Below are 15880 nucleotides of genomic sequence, written 5' to 3' on the forward strand. Positions count from 1 at the left end.
CAGGAAAGCCCCTGGGGGAGCTTTTGCCTGTGCGCTGACGGGGCTGTGAGTAGGAGAAGCAGCTTCCCGAGGGCAGTATAACTTTGTAGTGACTTCTTCGTTCTGGTCGGCACGAGATATTCACATTGAGAGGGATGCTGCAATAACAGGCATACAGCGAGGCAGCTGCAGAACATCATCTGTACGTCGTTACCCCTGAAACCGAGCTGGCTTGCTGCAGTCAGGGTCGCTGCCCGACTCGTCTTTCTCCGAGTAACCGCCTCGGAGGCTGCACGGGACGGGGCGGTCTCTCTCCCCCAGGCACATGAACGAACCGCTACCCCGCGGCTGTGCCGCCGGGTCGGCCCCACACGGACAGGCTGACGGCCATTCCCCAACCACCGGGCAAGGGCTGGTTTGGGAACGAGAAGGGTTCGTTTGAAGCGGGCTCGCCCGGGCATCCCGGTGTCAGCACGGCGGTTCCCGGAGCCGTGCCTGCTGTGGAACCGTGCCCGGGGGGGCTGCTCCGCTGCCGGCTCCGCTCCTCGTCCCGCGGGAGGGGCGGCTGCTGCCTCTGGAAGCAGCGCTCTGAGAGGGCATCTGAACAGAACAAACGCGAAGAGAGCGTCTCGGGTCTCACCGGGCTCTTAGGTTGGGTCGGTTCTGCCGAGAAAAAGATAAAATCGGAGATCGCAGAGAAGTGAAGTTGGGTTAATCTGCAAAGCGTCAGCCTGGGCGCGCATCCGTGGGAAAACGCCGAGTTACGAACCGGCGAGGTGAGGCAAGGCAGAGAGTGACTTTCAGATTCTGGGTAGAACTGGAGGGCAGGTACGGGGCTTTCGATCGAGTAAAACGGGGTTAATCAGCAAAAGGCGAAGAAAAGGTTCGGGAAATGCGCGGATCGTGATGAGGGAGAACCGAGCGCCGGTTTCCCTCGTGCTGGCAGCTCGGAGGAAGCTCCCCAGGACGCGGGGCTCGAGTGCTGCAGCCCTCGGGAGCGTCCCTTCCATTCACAGAGGCGAAGCGAACGCTCCAGACGGTAACCTGGAACTTTTTTTTTGCGGCACAGCACGCACGTCCTCTCGAAACTCGTCCTTCCGACACTGCAGTCACTGCTGCTTATCCTCCTTCTTCCCCTTTGGTTGTGCCTTTCCCTCTACCGCCATCGGCCAGGGGTAACACTATTGAAGACAGCTTACTTAGGGAAGGGATTTAGATCAGTCTTTCCCTTCATCCCCCTGTCAGACATTCTAGGTAGACATCGGGGTTTTTTTAGTTTTGTTTCCTCTCCCGATTGCCGTTCCCACCCGCGGCGCCGGCCCGGGGGAGGCCACGGCCGGAGCGCTCCGCCAACCCAGAGCCGGGCGGCCGCCGCCTGAGCCCCGCCAGGCCTGGCCTCACTGCTCGGTGCGAGCGGGACGCGGGGCTCCCAACGCAGTGCTCCTTCGGCTCGTTTATTTATTGGGCCAAGAAAAGCCGGAGCAATCATGCTAACGCCCGGCACCTCCTATAGCATCCCCCTAACTGCGCTTTGACAGCTGCCTGTGCTGGGCAGGATTCCTCCCAACTCCAGCGGCGGCGACGAGAGCACGTTTCCCTATTTCTCTCTGCCCGCTGCAGCACGGTCCGGAGGATGCGTGTGAGCTGTCGCTCTGGTCACTGACTTCTTCTCCAAGGGCGGCCCGCACGGCGGTGCACGCAGCGGCCCGCCCCGGGCGCGTCGGTACCGGGAACTGATCTTAACGATTTGGAGAGCAGCGCGTGGGCTTCCTGCGCGCTTCTCTGGGTTTGTGCCGGGCTTCCCACAGCCTCTTAAACTCAGTGAACAGGATGCTCAGAAATTACCCCGAAAGGCCTCCGCTTCTCTGGTTCCCTGGGCCACCTTAGCGACCGCCCCTCGGGTGCTCCGGGGCGGGGGGAGGACTCGACCGCTCCCCCTTCCCGGCGCTGCGGAGCCGCCCGGGGCGGCAGCTGAGGCCGTGAGGAGAAGGAGCGGGTGAAAAGGGGCTGCGGGGTGCGGGGAGGGGGGGGGGGGGCAGCCCCCGGCCCGAGCCGCCCCTCCCAGCCCCGTGTTGTGAAAGCGGATCTCGCCCTCGCGTGGCGTTTCCTCGCCCCCCCGCGCCCCGCTGAGGAAGTGTGAGAGGGGACCGGGGAGCCTCTTCCCGCTCCCGTTCCGCCAGACGCCAAGTCCCTGAGCCTCTGTCATGTGATAGCGGGAGAGCAGGAGCCGCGGGGGTCTCCCGGCTCGGGCAGCATTACAAAACCGCGCTCCGCGCGCAGCCCCGGCACAGCCGCGGCCGCTGCCGCCCCGCTCGCCTCCCTCCCGCCGCCGGCAGCGCTCGCCTCCGCCGCAAACTTTTTCTGGGGACGCCGGACTGAGCGGTGAGCGGGGCGTTCCGAGTTCCTTCCTCCCGTCTCTGCAGAGACCCGGGGTCATTTCGTGCTCCCCAGCCCTCGGTGCGTGCGGAGCATCAACTCCAGCGGAGAGTGCGAGGGGGCGGCGGGGACGCCCGAGCGAGCCGGCGGCCTCCCGGAGGAGAGCGGGGACACCCACGAGGGCCAGGAGCTGCCCCTACCCCGTGCCCCCCCCCCCCCCCCCCCCCCCACCGGCCAGGCGGTCCGGGAACGGGGCGAAGCCGCCCGGGGGAGCTGAGCGCTGAGCTCGCGGGGCGGCCGCGGTCGCGCGCGGTCCGTGCGGGCGGCGCCCACGATGTAGAGGCGGCGGCGGGGCAGGGCAGCGCCGGACACAACGTCCCCATCCCGCCGCGCGGCGCCGGGGCCAGCGGCCGGGAAAGAGCGGCGGCGGCGGGGAGGCGATGCCCAGGCCGGGGAAGAGCTCGTACAGCGACCAGAAGCCGCCTTACTCCTACATCTCGCTGACGGCCATGGCCATCCAGCACTCGGCCGAGAAGATGCTGCCCCTGAGCGACATCTACAAGTTCATCATGGAGCGCTTCCCTTACTACCGGGAGCACACGCAGCGCTGGCAGAACTCGCTCCGCCACAACCTCTCCTTCAACGACTGCTTCATCAAGATCCCGCGCCGCCCCGACCAGCCGGGCAAGGGCAGCTTCTGGGCGCTGCACCCCGACTGCGGGGACATGTTCGAGAACGGCAGCTTCCTCCGCCGCCGCAAGCGCTTCAAGGTCCTGCGGCCCGAGCACCACCTGCCCGGCGGCGGCGGTGGCGGCGGTGGCGGCGGGGCGGGCGGCGCGGCGGGCGGAGGCCCCGGGAAGCCCCCGGCGCCAGGGGGCCCGCACATGGCTCACTACTTCCACCCGCACCCGCCGCCGCCGCCGCCTCCCCCGGGCAAGGTGCCGGGGCTGGCGGGCCCCGATGCGGCCGTGGCCGCCGCCGCCGCCGCCGCCGCCGTGGGGAGGCTGCCGCAGTTCTCGCCCTACGGCGGCAGCCAGCCCTCGGGCTTCAAGCATCCCTTCGCCATCGAGAACATCATCGGCAGAGATTACAAGGGCGTGCTGCAGGCCGGCGGGCTGCCGCTGGCCTCGGTGATGCACCACCTGGGTTACCCGGTGCCCAGCGGCGTAGTCGGCTCCGTGTGGCCCCACGTCGGGGTGATGGACCCCGTGTCCGGCGTGCCCGTGTCCCCCGACTACGGACCCTTCGGCGTGCCCGTGAAGGCGCTCTGCCATCCGCCGGCGCAGACCATGCCCGCCGTGCCCGTGCCCATCAAGCCGGCTCCCGCCATGCCCGCGCTGACGGTCGCCGCCTCGCAGCTCTGCCCCGCCGCCTCCCCGGCCTCCGCCGCGCTCCTGGAGCAGGCGGCGGGCGCCGCCCCCGAGGGCAAGGGCTCTCTGCACTCCGTCCTGGTGCACTCCTAAGGGCCGGGGCCGGGGGCACGGCGGCTCCCGGGACGGGGACGCGGGGATCACGCGGGGCCCGGGGCCCGCGCCCTGCGGTGTCTGTGTTTGTGTTGTGTACAATCAGACTTTATATGAGCCAGGTCGCAGGTAAGAGCTTTTATCGTCGTTGCATATCGTTAGTGACGGAGCGGTGATGCGGAAAGTCAGGGTCGGGCCGCGCAGGAAGGGTTCGGGGCGGCCGGGGCTCCTGTCGGAGTTTCCCCCCAGCGGACTCGGGGCAGCGGGGCCGGGGTCTGCCGGGAGCGGGGCGGGAGCGGCGGACGGGCGAAGCCGCCCCTGCCCTCTGCCCTTCCCCGCTCTGCTCCCAGCAGCGCCCGCTCCGCGGGGTGGGGGTCCCGCTCCGAGGGAGGCGGCCGACACGCGGGTATCGCCGCGGGGCCACGGGGATCGAAGTGCTCTCCGTTTGACGAGTGAGCTCTGAGCTGCCCGATTAATTAGTGGGGATTTAAATGACAACGGCACTGACGTCGGGGGGTCCCTTTAGCTATCGGCTGCTCGTCCTTCCGCTCACGATTCCACACTCCATCTCAGTGAGGGCCGTGTCCCGGGGAGGGACAGCAGTGCGACCTGCCGGGCTGTCCGCACCCGAGCTGCTTAGAATGCCCCGATCCTGCTTAGAATGAAACCATCTGCGGTTCGCTCGTGCTCGTCGCATCGCCCCTCGCCGCTCACGGACACCGCTGTTCTGTGTGTGTCGCTTGGCGTTTTCTCCACGTGAGCGTGAACGCTAAAACCTGTTGGGTGGGGGAAAACAAACAAACAAACAAAAAAAAAACCCTAATAATAATAAAGAGAAAAAAAAATTAAAAATTCTTCGGGAAAAGCACTTTAGTGAGAGCAATCTTCCGACAGAGGCGAGGTCCGTGCAGAGCAGGGGGGTCGAAGCCGGACAGCGGTGCTCGGGCTGATGAGTGCCGGCTGCTTTGGTAGCGGCTGCTACTGCACCCCGCCCTGCTGTACCCCAGCGCTCAGTAAGCACACCTATCCATTTGCTTCTGCTGGTGCTGCTCTCCGCGGTATTCGCTTTTTTGCGCCAGGTAAGGGACGAGCGCTCGCAGCGCAACGTTCCCTTCGCCCCAGACACATTAGACGATCCAAAAGTTTCCTCGGCGATAATCCCGGAAGGGAATGGACGGAACCCGCTCAGAGCCAGCGGCTTTCTCCGGGCGTGGGTCTCGGTCGCTGCCCAGGACGTCCCCGCCTCGCGCGGGGCAGAGGCCGTGTCCCTGCGTCGCGGTTCCCTCCCCCGCTTTGGGCTCGTCCTTCCCGGCCCCCCAGCACAGGAACTCGGTGGGAAAAGCAGACGCGGGGTGCCGGGGAGCCCCGCGCTCAGTGCTGGCTCCCGACGTTCCGCGGGGATCGCAGGGTGGCGGTGGGGGCTGCGCAGGACCACCCCCGGCGTTGGAAAGCACCGCCGGTGATGCAGCTGCGGTTTATGGAGGCAGTGCTGCGCGTTGATGCTGTTAACGAGGCACGGGTCGGTACGGCTTTTCGGAAGTTGGACTGTCAGGGCAATTGCCGCAAAAGTTTTACAGGCAGATAAACCGAGCAAAAGAAATTATTAAGGAAAAAAAAGAAAAAAAAAGAAAAAGGAAAAAAAAAAAAAAAGTGTTCCACGTTTTCTTTACCCTGCTGTCTTCCATTTTAGGCAAGAAAAACCGAGACGGTATTTCTGCTGCTAAAAACTCGTTGCTTATAAAGAAAGCGGTCTCCCAAATAAGTAGCGAATTGCACTAATTTTGCACGGCTCGGTACGCTTAGGTGTGTCCCACCGCCCTCGGCCCTCCGAAGCACCTCTAGGAAGGAAGATTTCCCCTCAGAAAGGTGCCAGGGGAGAGAGAGATGGGAAACCCGGAGCGCGAGTCGCAGCGATTCCCCCAGGAGCTGCGAAGATTCTGGGCGATCTGCTAAATTGGATAGGGGAAAACTTTATTTAGCTGCAGGAGAATGATCCGGGAAGCGGCGGACGGGCAGCGGAACATCGCGGGGCCCCCCGGGGAGCGCGGGCGGAGGCGGGGGTCCGGCGGCGGGCGGGGGGCTCCGGGGGGCGCTGCGCGGGGCGATGCGCTGAGCCACGCCGCCCGTCCGGCAGCAGATGGGAAGCGGGAGGTGAGTCTGAATAGTCTATATATTACCTCCTATTTTTAAGAGCCCCGACTCCAAGCGTAGACTTCGTATTGTTACGACGTTGAATATCAATGACCAGTGTTCCTACAGCATAAGCAAAACCGATCCCGAAGCTGCTCTAAGAACAGATGACAATATAAAGTCTAGGAAAATAAAATAGCACTCTTTCCTCCAGACAAACAAAACAAAACAAAACAGGTGTAAACAGGAGTAGGGTAACATTTTTACTTGACAAGAAAACAGACCCACAGACTTCTGCCTGTCTGCTATCCCAATACTGTGCGTGCAGAAATGACTTGCCCTCAGAATAAAGCACATCTGTGCCCTGTACAGGAAAGGCATCTGAGCCTGGGTGGGAGCAGGGATGGCTGTACCCCGAAGAGGCAGATGCAGGACAGACATGCAAGCTTAGTCCTGGTGCCATTAGACTGCCAAAAAGTAGCTGAGAAATTGTTGGAAGAATGGTGGCCTAAGAAAAGAAATTAACCCTCCTCCCCGTATTTCTGACTCATTGCGGCTAGCTAACATAAGGAAAAGTATTTCTACTTATGAGAGACTGTTCCTATATGGTATACCTAACACGGCACCATATTATCAGTTCAAATGGCATACATGTCAAGAACAGCCAAGCAAAGGCAGTAAGACTTCTAAAATGAAAGTGTTTTATGGTCTGATATATGGTGATCTCCTCGTTCAGTGAATTCTGAGCTCGGTGACACCTGCTGCAATGTAACTACCGATATTATCTGAGGAATTCTAGGCTTCACTGGTTGAGTCCTGAAGTCTTTCGTGCCAGAAATTGATCTAGGAAGTTTGCTGATGTTTGCAGGATCTGATTTTCCCTTTTGGTGTAAGATTTTTTTTTAAATCACTGTTTGTAAAGGCTATTTTAAGATACACTCATTCCTGTAAGTGCTCAAAATTCGTAAGAATCTCAGTTTTGAAAAGTAATCTTCCACCTCTGCTTCTGGACATCCTGGAAATGTTCAAGTTTTCTGAACATATGCTAAGATTAACCAGCTTTAGTTAGATTAACTAGGTATAATTTTAGACTTCTATATGCTAAATACCAAATCTTAACTGCCTAAAGCTCTATCCCGAATATATATTATTAATCTGTTGCCCTCCTTTTTCTCTGGTACAATGTGATCACTGTTGCTGCCCACGCAAGAAGGCCAAATTAGTAGAGCACTTCTCAGGCCCCCCAAAGGAAGCTCAAGACCGCTTCAGCACAAAATGATTCAAATTCACACCCGCGAACCAATACCAATCAATTATAGAATGGCAGATGGAGAGGAGTCATGCCATCACTTAAGAATAAATGTAACCTCTGAGAAATGCCAAGTAAGACACAGGATCTTTCCGCAGAGGCAGAGTCCAACAGCCACTGGGGAAAATATGTGGTGGCTGAGGATGGGAAAAGAAGGATTGGGAAAAGTGGCAGATTTTCATAGTGGAGTACCACATGAATTGGTGTTGAGTGTCCCAAAAACTCATAGTCATTGTAAGTAGAAGATGAGGTAAAGATGGGGAAGTTTTTGATGATCTTAAATCATCCAGACCAATAAAAAAGAAGAGCTGACAAATTTGGAGCTGCAGAAAGACCTCTACACTGAGTTGCAGGACGGTAAATGGAAGGTGAAACTCACTGTTGATATATGCAAACTGATACGCATGGGGATTTATGTACATAAAAATAGGTCCTGAAATTAGGATTCTTATGATGTTGTGGTAGATGTCTATAAGAAAATACTGTCTCAATAGTTGCTAGCTGTAGAAAAAAAAAGAAAAAAAAAGAAAAAAAAAGAAAAGTCTTGAGGAAAGAACATAGCAGGAAATATCACATTCCTGTTTAAGTCCTAAGCAAAGTTGAACGCATCATGGAGTTTGGTGATTTCCTCCACCTAAAAGCAGATAGATCAAAGCTGGCAGGAGACAGAATTGGATGAGAGAATCAAAGGTACGTCTTCTGTACAAGTAGAATTCAACAGGCTAAGGCTCTTCAACATGGAAGGCAAGGGCATACAGTCATACAAACATTTAGTTGGATGCGATGATCCTTTCTGGATCCCTTCCAACTGGGGATATTCTGTGATTCTGTGATTTGAATATCTGTGTCCTGGTACTGTAATGCTGGTGCTATGTCTGTGCTATGCATGTCTGAGGCATTCATATCAGCGCACTGCTTTAATCTACATCTCCTTCTCTGCTTGCAGAGCTATTGAAAAAAAAAAAAAACTTTGTTTTGAGGAGAAAATGATCAAGTTATGACACATGATAAGTGAGAGGACCCTTATGTTGAGCTTCATGGAGCTTTAAAATGTAGGTTTTCATGCATTTGATATCCACAACGTATCGCAGTTTTGTAATATTTCTCTGGACTTTTATGAATGCTTAATCTACACTGGGAGAGGTGCTCATTTTCTGTGAGGAATAACACCTTGTTTTTATAGCAAAGCACCTGGAGGAAAGATGTCAGACCACCCTACATGGTACTTTTGTTATATTATGCATAAAGATAACTATTAGATGATAGACACCGACAGCCTTTGGAACAACCACAGGGACCAAGAATACAGAGACTGAGCTGAAAGCAGTCAATTAGAAAAGCAGAAAAAAAAAATGATATTCTTTATCCATGAATCACAGCCCCCTGATGTCAAGAAAAGGCAGCCTTTTTGGTCAAACACCAGTGCTACCCAGTGAATAAATTATTAGTCAAGCAGTCCTTTTACTGATAAAGGTTGTTCATTTTTATCTACTGTCAGTCTTGGCACTAACAAAGAAGAGTCTCCTAACTGTGCGTAACACACAGCAAACTCCCAGTGTTGATCAGGCCTTTATTTCATCATAATTATATGAAGCTCAATCAATGTTTAATTCTGGACAAAAGCGCAGGAAGAAAGTAGAAAAATGTATTTTTTATGTACTAAAATATTTGCTTGCACCATAGATCTGCGACTGGAAAATCATCATTTGCTGGGAAAAATGTAAGAGAATTTAGTAATGTGATTGTAATCGGTATCTGTGTTTTATTATTAACCTATTGTTTTATGTAGAATGTGTGATTTGGGTTTCAACCCTCTCTAAGACATGGAATTTAAGTTTTCTTAACCCCTGTGGTCTTTTTACTGTTGCTGTTATGAATTTCAAATCATGAGAGATTACTAAATCTGAAAATTATTGTGACACTTCCTATGATTAATAAAATGTCTATCTGCAACCTCTAGGTGCTGACATTTTGTTTAGTTAATTGATTTTTAGTGACTTCTTATGAAAATAATTCTTGGTACACTTGATCCAGAAAGAAAATGCTCAGTACATTGTTGGCAGGCTATCATAGATTATGTTGTTGGGTTTTGTTTTTTGGACTTGGATGGGGTTGTCAGGATGAGACCTGGAAAGTGAATCAATGCATGGTTTCTTCTCCAAGTGTTTGCAGAAGAGATAATGACCAAAATCAACCAAACAAGAAAACAACCAAGAAGAAGGAGGGATACATCCTCAAATAAAGGTACACAAGTTACACCAGTGAAACAGAAAACAAGTTGAACTAACTGAGGTCCTTTCAGAACCTCTGTTATCTTTATTGTTATCTGTTATACACTAATTAAAAACTGAAGATGCTGTAATTTAGTCCCCAGCTCCAGCACTGCAAACAAACAAACAAATGCACTACTAATTGAAAACATGCATTTGACCTGGGAGTCAAAATGAACATTGTTCCGGATTTTACTTTTAGTGTATTCCATGGTTTGAACACGCATCTCTGTTTCACCAGTATATTTCATGTGCAAACTTCCAGAAAGACATGAAGGGAGAATACTAAGAAAATATCAGTCTGACTTTATTTTGAAGGACAAGGAATTGTCAAGGAAAGAAAAACAAATATACTGCTATGTAAGCCTAAATATACATCTAAAGAGGGATAAATGCAACTTGTACAAACTATCACACAATGCCCTTCTCTGATAACTGATTTTTAGTGAAAACAAATGTTGTGAGATAAACTGAATATTGAACAGAGCTTCCGTAAAGCGTTTATTAGCATGGTGTTTGGTAAATCATCACTATAAGAAGGGGGGGAATAGCACTTCACAAAAGGGTCTGGCTATAGAGCAAAGCAGTGTGAAATCAAGTAATATGACATGCAAATTCATGCATTTTGAGTCCAGTAACAAAGTTTTGAGGTGGTTTGCCAGATACAAGCAACTGAGAAGGAACTCTTTTGCAACAGGTGAGTAGAAAACTCAGTGAGTATGCAGGAATACAAAGAACAAGAAGGAAAATGAAAGGTCATATGGATTCTATTTTCTTTATCATACTTACTGTTCTCTTTTCATCATCCCCATTTACTCTTTCCCTGCATAGTAATTTTTTCTTTACTGTGCAAAATTTTACTCATTTTTGATCACATATCCATCTCCATGGTGTCAAACTCAGGAGTGTCCACTCTACAATTCATGGTCTTCCACTTTGATAGTGAATTCTTCCTACCTTCTGAACACAGTTTTGTAACAAATTCTCTATTTACTGTGAAGGATCACTGCCTTAGCAGGGGTTAGGACAGTCTTCAGCTGCCAGTACTCTATGTCTCCTTCATAATGAGAATAATTTTTACAGGGAATCTTAACTTGCTGCCAACAGATTTAGTTTTCGTTGTCATGCCTAGGAAGCATCACAAACACACATTCCTCGTGAGCCAGGAATCAGAAAACTGCTGAACTCAATCATGTTCCTCTGATTTGCTGACAGTTAAAAATGTTGTCTAGACCTGTCCTCTATTTATTTGGCCACAAATGACAGTAGGACCAAATCATTGCAGTCATTCACAGATTCCAGTGCCTACTATCAGTTTCCTGTAAGTTCCAGAAGTGGGGAGTGGGGATAATTTTTGTATTCATGGCAGAAGACAGAAAGAGATAGACCACTACTGAAAGGCCTCTGCTTGGTAAAGGCATATTCCTCTAACACAAATATTTTGGCGTACAGGACAGATGCAAAGCCTCTTAGTATGCATTATCTTCTCTTGGAGGCAAACTGACTTTTTTTGAACAAGAAAACTTTTCATCCTGGTGGTCTAATACCCAGAAATCTCATGGGATCATTGTATGTCTTTTCATTAATGCTTAGCATTATAGAATAATTTACTTTCATGGGGTTCAGACAAGAAAAACAAGCTGTCTTGTACATCTTCCATTGCTTAACATGGAAATAACTAATGTCAAGAAAACTGTACCTGTGCAGCCTGAGACAAATCCATTTCATCCTACACAAGAGAACATCTTAGTTGCATAAAAGATACATTTCCTTATAGATAAGTATTACTAAAAATGTTGTGAGACTGGTAAAAAGGTTTTCTTTAAATAGTTTCACTTTTCCTTCACAAAGAGTTTTCTAACAATTCTGTCAATTGAAAAAACAACACAAGATCTAAAATCCCCAAAATTGCATTGAGACTGCAATGCAAAAGCATAATTTTATGGAGAATGTTTCCAAGATTGCCAGTGCTTGGTGAAATGATTACTTCAATCTCAAAATTTTGGAAGGTTGTTTTGAAAGTCCTATACGACACTTGTGGTTGACATGCAAAAGGAACTAGAATTGAGCAGAAAAATTCACAACCTGTGCAGAAGTAAACTCTGGGCTCTTAAATATGCAAGGAGTATTCAGTGACTATTACTCAGTATAAATTAACAGGGGCACATTGAAGATGTCTGAAAGAACCAACTATTGCTGCAGACAAAGATGTTTTTACAATCAAAATTTCTTTGATTTTAAAATGCTATTGAATAATTAATCAGGGTATTGACATCCAGGTGATAATTCCCCCAGTAGCCACAGAAAAACTGTGAGAAAAAGTGGATTGACACAGTTTCTATTCAAACCTTTCTGGTGTGTATAATGAAAGGCAAGGATTCAATTACTTTTACTCAGTATAGCAAGTACATTCAGAGAGTTCTCTAAGGGTTCCCAAACTTTTCAATACTGATGCGGTGCTTATAGAAACACTTCATTTTCGAGCACACCAGCCCAAATGATGAAAACAGTGCAGAACCTCCTCAGAGAAAGGCACCATCATTGCAAAGAGATAAGTCAGAATAAAACATACCCGTAACATTTTCACTTCTTGTAAACTTGTAAGGAAGATAGGAAGTATATTTTTTTCAGTCTACTCCCTAAAGAAATTATATCAATTTTTTAATGCCAAATGTTGAATAGAGATAGATACAAGAATAAAGGTACTATAGTTTTATTCTACAGGTGAACAGAGATAGATACAAGAATAAAGGTGCTATAGTTTTATTCTACAGGTGAGCAGAAATAAAGGAAACCTAACTTTGCATAGGTTTCTGGTAGCAGGGTCAGAGTCTGTATTTAAATCTCACATTATATACCTATATAGGCACCTATATGGGTTGATGCCCTTCTAGCAAGCTCCTCTTCTCTTCTGTAGGAAGAGTGTTTCATTTTGTTAATTTCCTTTTAAATCCCAGGAATGTGCAGATAAGAACAACTGAAGGACTGTGGAATGAAACACGGCGCTGATAAAATTCTGTGGTGTTGCTGGTAACTGTACTTGGAAAACAGTAGGAAAATCCATTTGCACTCTTCTGAAAATAAGCTTTGGGCCCAGCACTGCCTCAGAGACTGTCTGAATTCAGACAAATTTCCTATTTTTTTCTTTGAGCCACATATGAGCCAAATATTTCCTTTTTTTTCTTTTCTTTTTTATCTTTTATTTTTATTTTTTTTAACTGAGATAAGCCTGCTAATCAGTCTTCTTCACCTCTTTGAGCTTTGTGGTTTCCGATTAACCTTGCCCATTTCCAAGGGCCATGGAGCTCCAGCTCCATGGAAGAACTGTGTCGTTGTGCCTGCAGGTCCTGATGTTGGCAGATGTCTGCTTCTTGTCCCATGGATAAATGGATGATATCATCTTCTTGTTGCTTTTCGCCAAACCAGTCAGGCAACTGGTTTCAACTCTAGCATCGCAACTACCCAGTTCTTTTGGGCTGTGCAAGAGTCAAATCTCTTTCTTTATAAAATTGCTTAGCAAACCTTTCCTGTTCTAGTATCTAATAGAGGTTTTCAGTGCACAAAATATGGACAGTGTACAGGATGATGGGAGTGTGAATGCAGCACAAAAGCAATGAAGGATGCTGAGAGCTTGTTAAATACTCCAGCAGGCCCTCATCCCAAGAATTTCCACAAACTGCATTGTCATCAAAATGCTTAGGGGGACCTTAATGACCACAAAGGATTCAGCTGGACCACCCAGAGCTGCAAATGCCAAAAGAAGCCTCAAGGGCCTCTTTCAAGATTAAAGTTACTCCCCCTTTAACATCCTGAAAATCTTCTATGAGGGCCTTCCCACCACCATCAAGTAATGAAAACCTTTCTTTGTAGTTATCCGATTGTTTTAGCATCACTCTGCTAACTGAAAGCTAGACCGGAAGAAAATACAAACCTGTAAGGTCAGCTTGACATAAACACTCTGTCTCAGCAGTAAAACCATTATAAAATGGTTCATTCTAATGGTTTATGAACTCAGTGAAATCTAATTAATATCCCACCTGCCTATAGAACATGCACTGATTTTCGTGTCCTACATCATGAAGAAACACTCAAAACAGCCCTGTCTGCCATGGATGAATTTACCAAAGATGGTCCTGATGGCTCTTCCATGAAGCTTGCACTAGTAAAGCTTTCCATTCAACAGAGTATCCAATTCTAAACCTTTTACAGTTGAGAAAAGGCAGGATGTAATTATTGACTGTGAGTCAGTAGGAGAAAGAATAAATGATCTTAAAAGACATTCAATTTGTAGTCATAATTCAGAATGAGTGAATATTTTTCCCAATATTTCTGTTAAAAATATTTTTTTTCTGTAAGCAATTCTGTAATTTAAATGTACATAAACAGTACTAATATTTTTAATATATATATTATTTCAAAGTCATTGCAAATAATCCACTGAGAAATCTTCTCCCACCACTGGAGTAGAGTTGAGCATGATAAAATTATTGCAATTTGTTCAGGACAGGAATTGAGACTGTGAGGAATATCAGAGCATTTTAGTTCCTTCTATTTTTACAAACATTGTTCCATCTAATTGTCTATAGTTGTGATTACATACATCGATATCTTTCTTTCAGCTAGTGAAAGCGAATCACAGGCTGAAAAACCAGGAAAAAGAGAATTGTATATTAGAATTATAGATGGTACAGAAACATAGACATTCCGAATGGCAAAGATTCTTGCTTGTGTCTGATGTTTATAAAATCTCCTTCTAGAAACCAGAATACATTGAAAGTTGAGTAGAAGCACTTGTTTTGGCTTGTTGGAGACTGTCTAGGCCCATGATGGAAGTTTCACTCTTTTATGAGCAAGAATATTTAAGGGCAAGTATTTTGAGGTGTGTATATCAAAATAAGAGTCTGTACAACGTTAGAAGGTGTAAATCTGCACTTTGTAGACAATTTTTAGAGACTCAGAGCAGACTGTTTCACATGAGAGAGTAGTTGAATGTAGGAAGACTTCCTCACTGAGAGGAGCAACTGTAAACACATTGTTTTGTCCTACATTGCAGTAAGTGTATTGGAAGTACTGTGTATGTGGCAGCTAATAGGATGTGATTGTGGTGTACTCTTAGATGACAGTGTATTCCAGCACTCCCCGTTTCTTCCACACTTATCATAATGTAGATTTCCCTGTAAGTAGGTGAAACAGGTTAAACTCTCATTAAATGCCAATCCAGCCACATGCGTAATAACATTCTTCATTTGAAAGGAAGATTTAACATATTAATTGGCAGGACAGACCTTCCAAAGCCTACATGCAGTCTTTTAGCACGCTGGGGAAGATTATGGCTAAATGTACAACTCCTTGGTTTCTGAGATATCCCCAGCGCCTTGCTGAAACCTTCCCCCCCCCTGCACCTGGACCCTAGCTCATTGTGCTATAAGGAGGGTTATTTTGGCTTCGTGAGAAGAGGACTTTCATGACTTCAAACATGGACATTAGATCAAGTTTTTATCTTTTCACATAATCCCGTCTTTGATGTCACCAGACTGAGGCCTCTCAGAAAAGAAAGAGAAAGCTGTGAAAAGAGGCCCAGTTAATTTATACATTTAAGTGCTGCAGTTCTAATTCACCAGTGTAGCATTTTCATTGTTTTCTACTTTGCATCCTAAAGGCAGGCTTACACCAGGCAATTATGAATGGCTCTTCTGAACAAATAATTGAAATTCACTAGTTGTGGGATATGGCTAAACAATGTCAGGACTGGAGGTGTGGGGTCAAATATATTCCCAATGGCATCACTGAGGTTACAAGAGACTCCTTTCACTTGCCCTGAGGAATGAGTATTTGTAATACTAGCAGCTAAGCAGGTAAACTACGTGAGACAAGAGGCAAATATGAACACAGTATTTTCCACAAAAAGAGGACAACTTGTCGTTCAAATACCTTAAACTTACTGACAGTGGTGTGGAAGATTGCTTTGTAGCATGGAGACTGTCTTGTCAGAATTGAACAAGTAAAGATATACAACACTCACAAAACCCTCCTCTCATAAATACAGCAAGAGTTATACTAACAGAGATTGAGCCTATGGATGGACACCATTGACAATCACTTTCACAGAACCAGTTCTCTTTCCTTAACCGTAGACACTGGGAAGAAAAGCTTTTGGAACACCTACTTGAAGTACCGTGAGACATTGTTTCTGCATACTCTGTCCTGCAGAGTCTGTAGTTTAGTTTTTATGAAACAACCACCCCTAAATTATATACAGACACATTATGCATATTATTTTCTAGTGATTTTTTTTTTAACGTAAAAATTTTGTGCCATTTTGGTCCACCAAAATTATAGACTTCTATTCTCAT

At 48.2% G+C, this 15880-nt stretch overlaps 1 protein-coding gene across 1 annotated transcript; it reads left to right on the forward strand.

Moving 5' to 3' along the window:
• Positions 1-2642: 2642 nt before the first annotated feature.
• Positions 2643-3956, forward strand: FOXB2 (forkhead box B2). The gene has a single exon (XM_015280322.4). The coding sequence runs from the start codon at positions 2796-2798 to the stop codon at positions 3816-3818; it is 1023 nt and encodes a 340-aa protein (XP_015135808.1). The 5' UTR covers positions 2643-2795; the 3' UTR covers positions 3819-3956.
• The last annotated feature ends 11924 nt before the right edge of the window (positions 3957-15880 follow it).

This window comes from Gallus gallus, chromosome Z, assembly GCF_016699485.2.
Source record: "Gallus gallus isolate bGalGal1 chromosome Z, bGalGal1.mat.broiler.GRCg7b, whole genome shotgun sequence".
Lineage (NCBI taxonomy): Eukaryota > Metazoa > Chordata > Aves > Galliformes > Phasianidae > Gallus > Gallus gallus.